Consider the following 12675-nt stretch of genomic DNA (forward strand, 5'->3'; position numbering starts at 1 on the left):
TCATAAAGAACGCATAGGTTAGTTGCTGTCGTCAGGCATATCCATCTAAGCCAAAGACAGCAATAAAGCCATGAATAACGGGAAGACATCTAAGGCAGTCTTTTAAGAGTGCAGCATTATCATGGAGGTGAATAATAGATACCCGACATTCTTCCTCCTAGGTACCTGGTAGATGACATGACTTGCTCCCAACCTTTACCTTACACAGAGGACAGACGGTACGCCGCCTTATGCGCGCGCCAATCCCAACCCGCAACACCAAATCTAAACTCTCCTCTCTCCCTTTTTCTCTTCCCTTACCCATGCTATCTGTGTTCTGGCCTGCATCACAACTCATTCTGACCTTTTCTTAATTTCTCTGGTCGACCACCCTGAGATCAGCGAAAGAAAAGAAAAAAAAAAGCTAAGACTTTTCGAAATAAGACGCTATCCAAAAGGGGAATAAAAATTCTTCCGCCTCGACCGCTTGAACGGGAGATAGTTTGGAGAGCAAGAGAGAGAGGAAGACCTGAGATCCCTTGATTGCCGACCAACAATCTTTCCTCCCCTCCCCTTCCACCCCCTCACGCCACCACAACCCAAGATCATCGATTTCTTCGAAGCTCTCATCCTCTGAGAATAATAGTATCATCTTCACCAACAACAGCAGATTGAACGAAGAAAAAGAACGTCCTTGTCGAATCCCCGTCGTTCATCTGTTTCTGCTAGTCCCATCCCACTCAAGCCAATCCGCTCCGTCGCTTGTTTTCCCGTTACACGCTTCCCGTTTTTTTCCCACCGGTCCAAAAGCAACCCCATCCAACAACACCGGGCTCTTTTTTCGACGCTTATTCTTGTCCAGAATCTGCGGGAGCCGCATCTCGTCGTTTTGCATCGCGCGTCATCAGTCAAGGATAATTCTTAGAGCGGGCTGCTACAATCTTCACCATCTGGCATAACTGCCAGATCCTCCACCTCACCACTCCCAAGGCCATTTGGCCTGTTGCAAACTCCTTTGAGTCCATATTTTCATCTAGATTCTATCTCGGTAAGCCGTCTACTCTTTTTGCTTCCCATCATTCTTCTCGATATCACGGGTGGGAGGTGGGAAAAAAAAATTTCCCGGGCGCATTGAATCACGCGTCTCAACCGCACTGTTCATGATATTTGAGCAGCTCTAACATCTTTTCTACTATCACAGTTAATAGACGCCGCCTAAATTGGTGTACCGAGCGCTCCGAAAGCTACCATCTCCTCTTCGTCCTTCTTTTCTCCCTTTCGTTATTCAACGCCATTGTATTAATCACTCTTTTTTCTTCGGTTTCGTCTCGAGAATCAGCACGTCATGGCTGATCAAGAAGTGGACCTGGACAACATCATTGATAGACTGCTGGAGGTGAGGGGCAGCCGGCCTGGAAAGCAGGTGCAACTGTTGGAAGCGGAGATTCGGTATCTTTGCACCAAGGCTAGGGAGATTTTCATCTCTCAACCGATATTGTTGGAACTGGAAGCGCCAATCAAGGTAAGATGATGCCTGTTCCTCCGGCTATTGCCGCGGCTTGGCGACTATGCTAGCCTACATACACATCGGATCGAAACTGATGATTTTGCCTTCGTCAGATCTGCGGTGATATTCACGGCCAATATTACGATCTCTTGCGTCTTTTTGAGTACGGTGGCTTCCCGCCTGAAGCCAACTACCTCTTCCTCGGAGACTACGTCGACCGTGGCAAGCAGTCGCTCGAGACCATCTGCCTCCTCCTTGCGTACAAGATCAAATATCCCGAAAACTTCTTTGTTCTCCGTGGTAACCACGAATGTGCCTCCATCAACCGTATTTATGGCTTCTATGACGAGTGCAAGCGGCGGTACAATATCAAGCTCTGGAAGACATTCACTGATTGCTTCAACTGCTTGCCCATCGCGGCAATTATCGACGAGAAGATCTTCACCATGCATGGCGGTCTCAGTCCCGATCTGAACTCTATGGAACAGATCCGTCGCGTCATGCGTCCTACCGATGTGAGTTTCTCTCCCATTCATAGCTTCATATCACGGATTGGGTCGTTTTTCTCGTTACGGGCCTCTATGGATTCCTTTCTGTCTGTACTATTGAAACAGTCGAAAAGGGTCCCCCGGGCTCTCGCAGCTCAAGGTTTGCTTTGCTAACTGGGATAGATCCCTGACTGCGGTCTTCTCTGCGATCTTCTCTGGTCCGATCCCGACAAAGATATCACCGGCTGGAGCGAGAACGACCGAGGTGTATCGTTCACATTCGGTCCCGATGTCGTTTCTCGTTTCCTCCAGAAGCATGATATGGATTTGATATGCCGTGCACACCAAGTCGTCGAGGACGGTTACGAATTTTTCTCGAAGAGACAGCTTGTAACGCTATTCAGCGCTCCCAACTATTGTGGAGAGTTCGACAACGCCGGTGCAATGATGAGTGTCGACGAAAGCCTTCTTTGTTCATTCCAGGTATGTTCTGAGCGCTAAGCTCTGACGACGACTTGTGGTCCAGTTGCTAATATGGCTTTTCTAGATTCTGAAACCAGCAGAGAAGAAACAAAAGTACGTTTACGGGGCATGAGCTCAGGCGCGCCCACTCCTCCGCGCAAACCAAAGAAGAAGTAAGAAATCATACGAGCTTTTCCATGTGCAGCAGGTTCGGGCGGAGATAAAACGTTACAATCCCACATTCGTCAACACACGACATAGCGAATTACCACAGCGACCCCCTGAAGACATAACCTCAGACGATCGAATGCGGATACACCAGGCCATCCAGAGACCTCTCGACATGCAGGACCGTCACAATTATCCTCCCTCCATCGCTACTCCAGCGACTCCGGTCTTACAGTTTCCTTCTACGCTGAACTTTTTCCCTTATCTCTATATGGAAGGTACTTTCTGCTCCTTGGAGGGGTTTTGTTTCTTATTGTCTTTTTTCTTTTATTTCATCCATTTTCCTGTTTATCTTCATCTCTTCTTTCCTCTTTCTCTGTGTTACCCTCTTCGTTGTTCCGGACTATCTTGACAGGTGGAGGCGAAGCGACGGGCTGCATTGTGGTGTTTTCCGTTTGCTTTTTTTTCTCATTCTGAGCAATCTTCCTGTGAGTGTAATGCCAAACCGAATAAGCAACATGTCCGTGTCTTCCGAACTGTGCCACGGCTCTTTTTCACAAAGTCTAGCTCCTTAGCCTCTGCATGTTGCGACGCCTGATAACGATCAACGCGAATGAAGGATACGCTACAGTGACCGCTAGATGCCTGTTACATGATAAGGTACTTGACGAAGGTGGTGGACAAGGTTGGCGGTGGCGGGATATGCATTTTTTCATCTCGTTTACCTGGTGCATGACGCTCGAATGCATTTGGGTTGTAGGTTAGGTCGGAATCAACGGGCTACTTTTGTCATTTCATACAATGGTGTTTCCTGAGTTATACCAAGTATATCTCTCTTCGGTTGATAATCAGCCAGCGTAACACGTAGCTTGAACTAAGAAAGAATCTTAAAAAGAAGAACTTGTGACTTGAACTAATCGCTAGAATCTGCATTTGACAGAGGGGGACCTGAGGGCTATAGATTGATAGGGACGGACGGAGGGTGCATAGTTCCATCTTCATCATCATCGATATCGATAGACCGGTAGCAAAGTAGTGATGGGTAGAGATCAGAGGGGACGGATGGAGTTGGTTGTTATTGATCGTTTAGACGTATTGGGACAGCCACCTGATACCTTCGCCGTATCCTAGTAGACATCATCCACATTAGCATTCGTACTCCCAAGAGCAACGCAAAAGCCGTAAAAGACATGACACCAAAAGTCAAAAAGGAAACTCACCCTGTCTCATAACAACACTGCACATGAACACCTCGATGGGCCGGATCCCCTCCAGCGGCACCTTGCCCTTACCCGTGGTCTGATACAGACCAAGCTGATGTCTCAGCTCGTCCTCGCTAACGGCATCGGGGTGATCGATCTTGTTTCCGAGGATGAGGAAGGGCACCTTGGCCAGCTCCTCCATGGCGAGGAGGGCGTCGAGCTCAGCCTTGGACTCGGGGAAGCGCTCGTGGTCCTTGGCGTCGACGAGGAAGACGATCCCGCTGACTTCGGGGAAGTAGTCTTTCCACAGGCGGCGCGCTGTAACATCCGTATTGTCAGCTTGCTAGCTCCCAGCTCCCAGTTCTGCTGCGCCGTGGCTGCCAAAATCTACTCACCCTGCTGGTGACCGCCCAGATCGAATGTTGTGAATCGGTTGTTGCCGATGGCAAGTTCCTCCGATGCTGGGATCATCAGTATCAGCTCCCTGCTCAAATCCCCTGTCGCCAGTCATGACTTATTATAAGGAGACGTACTCGGGTGCGCCGTAGGCTGGAGCGTCGCGACACGGTCATTCTATCAATCGAGCAACAAGCAGAGTTAGCATACACCCACTCCCGTATCCAACAATCCTAGGTTCATCTACGGTACTCACCTTCAACATGTGCAAGAGGGTGGTTTTGCCGGCATTGTCCAGGCCAAGGAACAGGAGCTTGGCATGCTTGTTGAGGAGACCTAGGGAAGCCAGGACATCGTAGACTACAGAGAGAGGAAACTCATTAGCGACAGAATCCGACGGGACTCAGGCCAGTAACGCAAGTAAGATGCCAAATAAGTCCTCCAGGTAGCTCTTTATGATAGCAAAAGCGGATGCAAGGACGGAACTTCGAGGTGTCAAGGACGCGGGAGTTGCAAGGCAAAACAAGGAACAAGGAACTACTTACACCAGTTAATGATCCACATGGCGGAAAAGTGTCCAGACCTCAGATATAAAGAAATTTAAATATCGCTGATTATCGCAGGAGAAAGATGAAAGCCAGAAGAACAGTGGCGAGCGGCTGGGCCAGAGATAAGTGCAGAAGAAGACAGGTTGTGGTGGCCCGATGAGTTGACGTTGACTTTTGGCCGATTCGCTAGCTTTGGACGCTTAGCCGAGCGCTAAAGCCAACTGCAACCGCCGGGAAGATCAACTTTAAACGTGCAACCACATGACCTCTTGCACAACTATGACTGAACAGATTACTTTACTATTCAAATAAGGATACATTTTAATTGAATTATTTGATTTCATTGATCTTTCGCATCAGCAAGGACTGGTTTGGTCTTCTTGTCATGTTGTGGCCTGCCCACAAACGCAGCAACAAAAGCAGGGGGTATCCTCCGTATGAACCGCCAGTATGCAGAACTAATTCAAACAGGCCCAGGCCACAACAGTGAAGGAATGTAAAAATATGGTTTAAACCGATAAGGAAAGGTAAATATGTATAGGTGAAGCAAACACGAATAGAAAAAAGTGATCTCCCTGTAAATGCATGACGGATGTCCTCCCAAGCAATGACGATGCTGTGCAAAGAGTACAGGACGACCCAGGGGATTCGATCTGTAGAAAAGAGTGAAGGGAATCCCCTCGGGAAAAAGAAGTGACAAAGAATGCCCAAGTATGTACAAGGAAGACAGAGGTCCTTTTCTGATGGAGGAAAGGTCTAAACAGATAGGACGAGCTGGGCGTCTTGACCGACACCGTAAGCTCTGAACCTCTCAGCAACTTCGAGGCCAAGCTCCTTCATCCGTTCAGCTCCCTTTCCAGGGATTGGTCGCCGCTCCATCTGCTCTTTGGCAGCTTTGCGGCAATGTTGGCGCCAGAACTTCTCCCTTCGCTTCTGACGCTTCTTCTCCAGACCCTCGACGATGTCGATCGGGCCTCTAGTGTGCACCTCGCGAGTCCAGGATGATTCACGCTCTGGCGATTCTTTCAAGTCGGCGATGGATGACCACCGATGAGCCTTGTCGAGGGACGTGAAAAAAGGGTTGGGAGTTCGAGGCAGGGACTTGGTGCGAGTCATAAGGGGGCGTTGAACCAATTCACTGATGTTGACACCTTGGGGGCGGCGAGAGGGAAGCTGATCATCCGAGGCACCATCGCCACTTTGGGTAGGTCCCATCTTGACCGGTGGTGGAGGGGACCGAAGACGTCTCGGAGACATGCGACCAAGGCGGCGCGGGGGAGGGGACATCATCCGCTTGGGTGACAAACGAGGCGAGTGTTGACGCACGGAATCCCCACCAGTTCTTCCCCGAGTTGCTTCATCAGCCCTAAACGACAGCTCCATCTCATCCTCTTCCAGGTCATCTTGATCATCAATGTCCGACGTAGGAAAGCTGGGATCAATATCCTGAGGAATGATGACTTGTTTGGAGAGGCGACGTTGCTCGATGCAGGACTTATATGCAACTTCCAAAGGACGATCCTCGTCCAATGTGCCACAAACAAAATCTGTGCTGTCGGGTAGGTTGGGAGTTCCAGGGCGCATTTTGAGCGGGGGAGGTTTGAAAGGGGATCGACCATTTGCCTTCCACGCAAGTGCTGGGGGCCAATTCTTGCGGGGATCGTCAGTCATAGAATCCAGCGATGTGTTCGAGCAGCGACGTTCCAGTGCCTGGCGAGCCGGCTCCAATGTCTGAGGGCTGGTGGCAGTAGTGGTCGAAGTGGGAGCCCAGAATTCATACTCAGAACCGTCATCACTCTCGTCGTCTGAATCGGCGAAGCCAGCCTCATTGTCGGATTCATTGCCATCATCCGAGGAGAAGTCATGGATGGTCGAGTCCGCGTCGTCCTCGTCCTCCTCTTCGTCTTCCTCCTCAAGCGCCTCTTCCTCCGCTTCTTCTCCGAGCTTTCTGATGGCGATTTCTTTTCTCATGCAATCGCTCATAGTAATCTTCTCAGTGAATTCACCAACCTTGGTGACCCACTCATCATCCTCGCTGACAGAGCTGGCAAATTCGTGGAACCGGGTCGCCTCAGACTCTTCAAACTTGCCGAGACCCTTCACAGGCACACCTCTTTGACTGCTTGATGCCGACGGCTTCTCATCTTGCTGTGCCTTAACCGAAGACACATCTTTCTCCGGAGACGCCTTGCGGGCGACAGGGGCAGGGGATCCACGGGGCCGCGACCTGAGAGCAGCTGTGCGAACAGGAGGCCGTTGTCTTGTCGAGCAGGAATCCCTTGCCGGGCAAACAAAAGTAAGCACCGTCTTCCGCTTGGGGGGCTCCGCTTGCGTCGTATTGGCAGTCGATTCCGGTGCTGTAGGTTGTTGAGGTTTCGTTTCCTCAGCCTTACGCCCACACGCAAAGCTGATGCATCTCTTACGTCCAAGATTGGCTTCGACAGTGGATTCCGCCGCATCCAACCCAGATCTACCGTTGAGTTGAGGCGATAGCGGGGGGCTTGGAGTGTTGGACAACGATGGGCTCGTGAGTCCACCGTCGCTGGTCAGCTCCGCGGTCGAGATTCCGCTGACGGTGCCGGAGTGGTACGAGCGGTAGAATGGATGGTCCTGTTGGTCGGCAGGAGCCAGTTCGGGACTGTGCTTGAGGGCACGTGTGAGAAGTGATTCCTTGCCGCGACTCATGGTGGTAGGGGACTTGACGTAGACGACACCGTCGTCGACGTTCATTGGAGAGGTATTCAAGAAATGGTGATCAGGAGGCTCATCGACGTCCTCAAGCGTATCTGAATCTTGCTGAACAGGCTTGTTGGACTGATGTGGCGAGAGTAGCATCTTCAAGATCTTGTGTATTGAAAAGGGTCGATCACCACCGCGCAAGTATGCCATCGCTTCGAGTAGGTTGCTTAGTTAGGAACGGGAATTGAGGTCGAAGAGGTAGTTAATGATATGGTCGTGTTTTCGATATCGGAGACTCGAGAGGATATGTGGCGGCGATAGGTAGTAGAATAGGAAGGTCGGAGAGGTACTGACGAGTTCAGTAAAGAGTTAAACTTGTCAATCAGATAGATAATAGAGAAGACGCTCTCTCAATATCGATCAATGATACCACCGATCGACCCAGAGGCGGGAGATTAGGTTGTCCTCAGCAGGACGACGATTGTCATGATATACAACGCATGATGTGAGGGGGGAGTGTAAGAAAGGTACAATAGGATAAGACCAAGAAAGTCAGGTATGTAGCCAAGGAGTACAGTCGTACAAGCCCTCCCTTCAATAGAGTGGCAGCTCAAGAGAGCGCCAGAAGGAGACGCGTCCGAGAAAATCAGAAACGCAATGTGTTGGCAGTGCTAGGTAGATGGAAATGGAGAGGAAGAAGGAATGTTAAGGAGGATTGGAAGATGCAAGTAATAGTGGAAAAGTCCGGCACAGAAAAAGGGCCAGAAAAAAGAAAAGGAAAAAGAAAAAGGTTAATAAAAAGTTCAAATAATTAATTAATTAATTAGGGTCGCAGTACAATACCTACTCTACCAGCCGACGAGGGAGGGGAACGAGAATTTGCTGGGGCGATCGTTTTTCTATGACGGGGCGGGAGAGCGGCACCAGGTTTAGGAAGCTGATTTGGTCATTGGAGTGAGTGGTAGTAGTGGGTCGCCACTATCAAGAAAGGAAAGGATAGAAAAAAAAAGAAAAGAAAGAGGAGAAAATTAAAAATCAAATTATGACACTTTGGTGATCTTCTCCTGGGCTTCTTTCCTTCTGCAGGCGGCCACTTGACGCTCAGTCCAACTCAACCCCGCCAAGAAATGACCCACCGTGTCTCTTGTTCCCACCAACCCCAGTGCATGCTTCTGTTCCTGCGGCTAACTCACCGTGAAATGTATTGTCACACGGTAATATTGCCGATGTACGATCTGTTCTCCGTACTTGGAGGGTATAATACGAGCAATTATTACATACAACCTCTTTTAAATAGTAACGGAGGCAACTTGATGACAATAATGGAGTGTCAAGTACGTGCACACAAAGTAATGAAGATGAAGTCCATGAATGTCTCTGGGTTTCATTGATTTTGAATTGCTGGCTGTGACAAACTTAGGTGGTTTCATCAACCGGTGGGACGTCTTAGCGAGATTGAGGAATAATAATGATGACTGGTACAGTGGAAGTGGTACTCCATAGAGGCAGCCGAGTCCTTGACTATGAGGGATTTTGTATACGACACTAAGCCTTGCTCAGCTATACTCAAAATGACCACACAGAGATATGATGATAAAGAGAATCAGAACACAACTGAAACCCACAAAGCAATCTTCAAACACACAAAAACAGAAATGTCACACTGATCAGGATCTTGCTTCTTTTCTGCTGTGCAACACAACGTATCCCAGAAATAAATCCCCTGTACCTCAACTTTAAATTTCGAAACACTATCTATTCTACCCCCACGAGCCCAAGGCTAGCAAAGCAGCACGAGCTGCTGTCACTACTCAGAATAACTGCATAATGCAGCCTCCTACTCTCGGTTTAATAAGCAGCATCCAGCAAACAACAGCTAAAATCAGCCCGACTGCCCACCGTTCTCTGCAGTGCGCTTTTCGAGGTGGTCGCTAGCCCTCAGTAAGAAGTACTATGCCCTTTCCGGGTTCCCTTAGGTAATCCGCAAGGCGTAATTCCATTACCGCCTGTATAAGGACGGGCGGCAGACTGACCCAGGGCTCACACAAAAGAGGCGGCGAGGGCTCGAAGGGCCGGAGTCACCCCGAGGCGGTCCTTAAGGGGACGGGGCAATACCTCTCTACGGTACCTAGGTCTCAGCGAAAACCGTCCCCTTACGAGGTGGTATTACTTAACCACGACCTAAAGCCAACTACTGAGTGGTTCAGCACTATCATCATCGCAATTAAGATTACCTGCACTCTGTATGGTTCCTGATCCTGAACCTACTTTGGCTCAAGTGGATGTCACTAGTACTACTCCGTACTCTGGAGCAAATGATGATGCACAAATAATAATTAAGGCGCTCTGCGCGCTTCGTCTTCGATATCCTCTAACAACCTGGGTCAATGGTTTAGCTTTCTTAAGTGCTGCATTTGTCTAACTTCTGCTACACTGTAGAACTAGCATCAAGGATCCATACTACCATGATTAAATCACACTGTCATTGCTTAACAATAGTTACCTATGCTTGGTATTCGTTGCTTCCCGGATCATTATCGTCTCCTGTGCCGAGCCTTTCCCTTGCCTGGCGATAATTCCCACTGTCCGAATTTGGAAGGCATTTATCTTGGCCCTCTGACGTATGTTACACTCATTATTGCGGAGTTATGAGGACGAGATATTCAAGAATAAGCATGACTGTACTCTGTACATTGTGCTGTCAGAAGATCAAATTATGCAGGTTAAATAAAAAGAACAGCTGCAAAAGAATCTCACATAATGTACCGAAGGTTCTGGGAAGGTTGCCCCCTTGCGAGAAACCTCTGGCGAAAAGACGCGGGCTAAGCACTGTACTCGGCTTTGCCCGTCGCATGACGCTATTCAAACTCAAGGACGGGGCTACTGTAGGCCTCAACACGAATCTGACTATGCAGCTAACCCATGACAAGAACCCCCTGTGTTGGACCTGGTTTCCAATTTGCAAGTAGGTTCACATCTGAGATATGACGGAATTGGGACTTTTGGTCTGCTTGGGATCGCAGTCACAAGAATAGAAATCAACGAAAAATACCAGAAAATTACTATCTGCTACTACAGACTTGGAAATCATAGTTCGATCTTGGCTGTACGCATCAACGAAGATCACAGCAGGGGCCAAAAATGCCAGAAATAACAACCAGATGTGCTAGGAACACTTGCAGATACCGATCTCAACTGGTCATACTGTATGGTTTGCGTGGAATAATTATCACTAGTAACTCCATAGTACTACCAAATAATCATCTATCAATAAATGTGTGAAGATATGTTCTGTTGTCAACACTTTGGATAATTATCTTTTGTAATGCGGTATGGCATAATCAACATTGTTATTACAGCATTTGTTTCAAACAGGCATCCCCAATTCGAAAGCCGACCAAAGCATCCAAGCCCATTCCGAGGAGAATGTTGCTTTTTGGCATTGTTCAAGACATTGTATCATGGCGATGAGATATCCACCTAAGCACGATCTCTTCCCCAAAGTGTGCATCTCTTTGAGAACTCTCCGATCATCGTACGTACATCCCTTTATGCTTCGAACCCTTCGATCGTCACCCCAATCTCCACTTATACGATGTTGGCTGGAGAGCTGACTATTTCAGCCTGAGATTGGATCATGAAGGTTGACGCCAGAGAAGCGGTCAGAAAAAGTAAAAAAAGCAGCCCTCTGATTGATGATGAGCTTGCGAGTTTTGAACGCCAAATGGTCAGTCCGCCAGCCTTCATATCCTTCGAAAAAGCGGGGACCACCAGCCAGTTACGGATCATGTTTGCGAATCAACGGAACTGCATCGGCCAAAGTCTTGGTCAAGCTTCCTACACATCAAGGATACCCCCACCTGTGCCAGATTGCTATTGCGGTTGTTTGTTTTTTATCCACCCTCGTCAGCCAATCTAATGAAGATTCGACAGTTTTTTCTCATCGCTACTGTTTCTGATCCCAGGATCCGAGCAACTGAGATGCATTTCAGGATATCAGGTGGTCAGATGTCTCGTGATGAGAAAGAACGGATAGTATGCTTCGAAGAACGGTGAGCAAAGCTAAGCTCAGCCTTACGAGAAAGTATCAGGCAACCTCAGCTCCAATACGACCGTGGATATCAACGCTGAGTGAGATTCTTCCACTGATTTTGATTGTCTCTACAGCTGACGACGGCATACACGAGATATTGTGCATGAGAGACATGCAAAACAAGCATCATGGCGGAGCTTGATGCTAAATCTCAAGCAATTTTGACGCTCTCAATGTTACACGCTGCGTGTCTGAATACATGGATCAGCAGTCGACTGTGGGATGAAATCAATGCGGTCATCTGAAAACTCCCAGTGAGATCCAATCATACTGGTCGACAGCAGTGGCATGTGGCCGCCTGGGAACTCGTGGTCAGCACATCAAAGCCGACCGATATGGGATCTTGCCGATGGAAGGCGAAGAGCTCCTGCGTTGCTTCATGCTCGCTGTCTAACTGGGTGCTCCTGTCCCTTCCACATTCGGTCACCGGTGGACCGGAAAAAGATATCGCAAGCGTGGTTTCCCGCCTCTAAGAACGAGGCTATGTGGCATACGGGATATCCTATCGCGGATTGCGGGTTCCCCAGTTGAGTTGGTGGGATTCGGGAAGGCAAATGGCAAACTACATTAAGACCCAGGGTAAGTGGAGGCTACTGCATTGTACAAAGGATGATGCAGCAGACCAGCAGTTCAATCCTCAGCCTGCTTGAGGATTATGACCATAGAGGATTAGGTAGCATTAGTCCGCATCTCCACAGTCCGTATGGATGAATAAGAATCGTAACTGGCGTATGTCTCAGTGGCCGACGTCGGCCCAGCATTTGATAAGCCGAACGACGGGGGCCCTTTATTAACCGCGAGCACATTTTGTATGAGGGATTTATGTCAGTAGCCAGTTCGCGCGGGTTGCGCTCTCCACTCCAACACGTTGAGCGTTGCCAACTGCGTCTGGCTCAGGCACTCTTGGTGCATGCAAGTGTCGCCAAATGTAGTAAGACAAACACTAACTGTGCGCCAACAGAAGCAAAAGCTGCAACTGAATGAACTGATCGAAGGGCACAGACAGCATTTCATCTTTGACAGCTGCTTCGATCCAAAGCTTCGGGTCGTATTCTTCCTCTTACGCATAAGCCTTCATCGTCGGGGGTTTCGGTGTTCGTCAATTGTCAAATCATCGCAGAATGTCGAGGGTCGACAAGTAATACCTGACTCA

At 48.9% G+C, this 12675-nt stretch overlaps 4 protein-coding genes across 4 annotated transcripts; 2 read left to right on the forward strand and 2 right to left on the reverse strand.

The window, feature by feature from the left end:
- Positions 1 to 1324: 1324 nt before the first annotated feature.
- glcA (type 1 serine/threonine-protein phosphatase catalytic subunit GLC7) lies at positions 1325 to 2613 on the forward strand (the record flags this gene model as incomplete). Its single annotated transcript, XM_024829927.1, has 5 exons — positions 1325 to 1501; positions 1600 to 2001; positions 2158 to 2457; positions 2522 to 2550; positions 2571 to 2613. 5 exons carry the CDS (start codon positions 1325 to 1327, stop codon positions 2611 to 2613), a joined length of 951 nt encoding a protein of 316 aa, XP_024683377.1.
- An 878-nt stretch (positions 2614 to 3491) lies between these two features.
- Positions 3492 to 4858, reverse strand: sar1 (Arf family GTPase SAR1). The gene is made up of 6 exons (XM_024827501.1): positions 4748 to 4858; positions 4459 to 4562; positions 4340 to 4379; positions 4202 to 4267; positions 3825 to 4124; positions 3492 to 3731 (listed from the first exon to the last, which is right to left on the reverse strand). Exons 1-6 carry the CDS (start codon positions 4764 to 4766, stop codon positions 3691 to 3693), a joined length of 570 nt encoding a protein of 189 aa, XP_024683378.1. The 5' UTR covers positions 4767 to 4858; the 3' UTR covers positions 3492 to 3690.
- A 648-nt stretch (positions 4859 to 5506) lies between these two features.
- P174DRAFT_460826 (DUF2457 domain-containing protein) lies at positions 5507 to 7639 on the reverse strand (the record flags this gene model as incomplete). The annotated part of the gene is made up of 1 exon (XM_024829928.1): positions 5507 to 7639. The coding sequence occupies one exon, from the start codon at positions 7637 to 7639 to the stop codon at positions 5507 to 5509; it is 2133 nt and encodes a 710-aa protein (XP_024683379.1).
- Positions 7640 to 10970: 3331 nt separating this feature from the next.
- On the forward strand, positions 10971 to 11632 carry P174DRAFT_442120 (uncharacterized protein). Its single transcript, XM_024827502.1, has one exon. The coding sequence runs from the start codon at positions 11128 to 11130 to the stop codon at positions 11386 to 11388; it is 261 nt and encodes an 86-aa protein (XP_024683380.1). The 5' UTR covers positions 10971 to 11127; the 3' UTR covers positions 11389 to 11632.
- The last annotated feature ends 1043 nt before the right edge of the window (positions 11633 to 12675 follow it).

The sequence above is a fragment of the Aspergillus novofumigatus genome, assembly GCF_002847465.1.
Source record: "Aspergillus novofumigatus IBT 16806 chromosome Unknown P174scaffold_4, whole genome shotgun sequence".
Taxonomy (NCBI): domain Eukaryota; kingdom Fungi; phylum Ascomycota; class Eurotiomycetes; order Eurotiales; family Aspergillaceae; genus Aspergillus; species Aspergillus novofumigatus.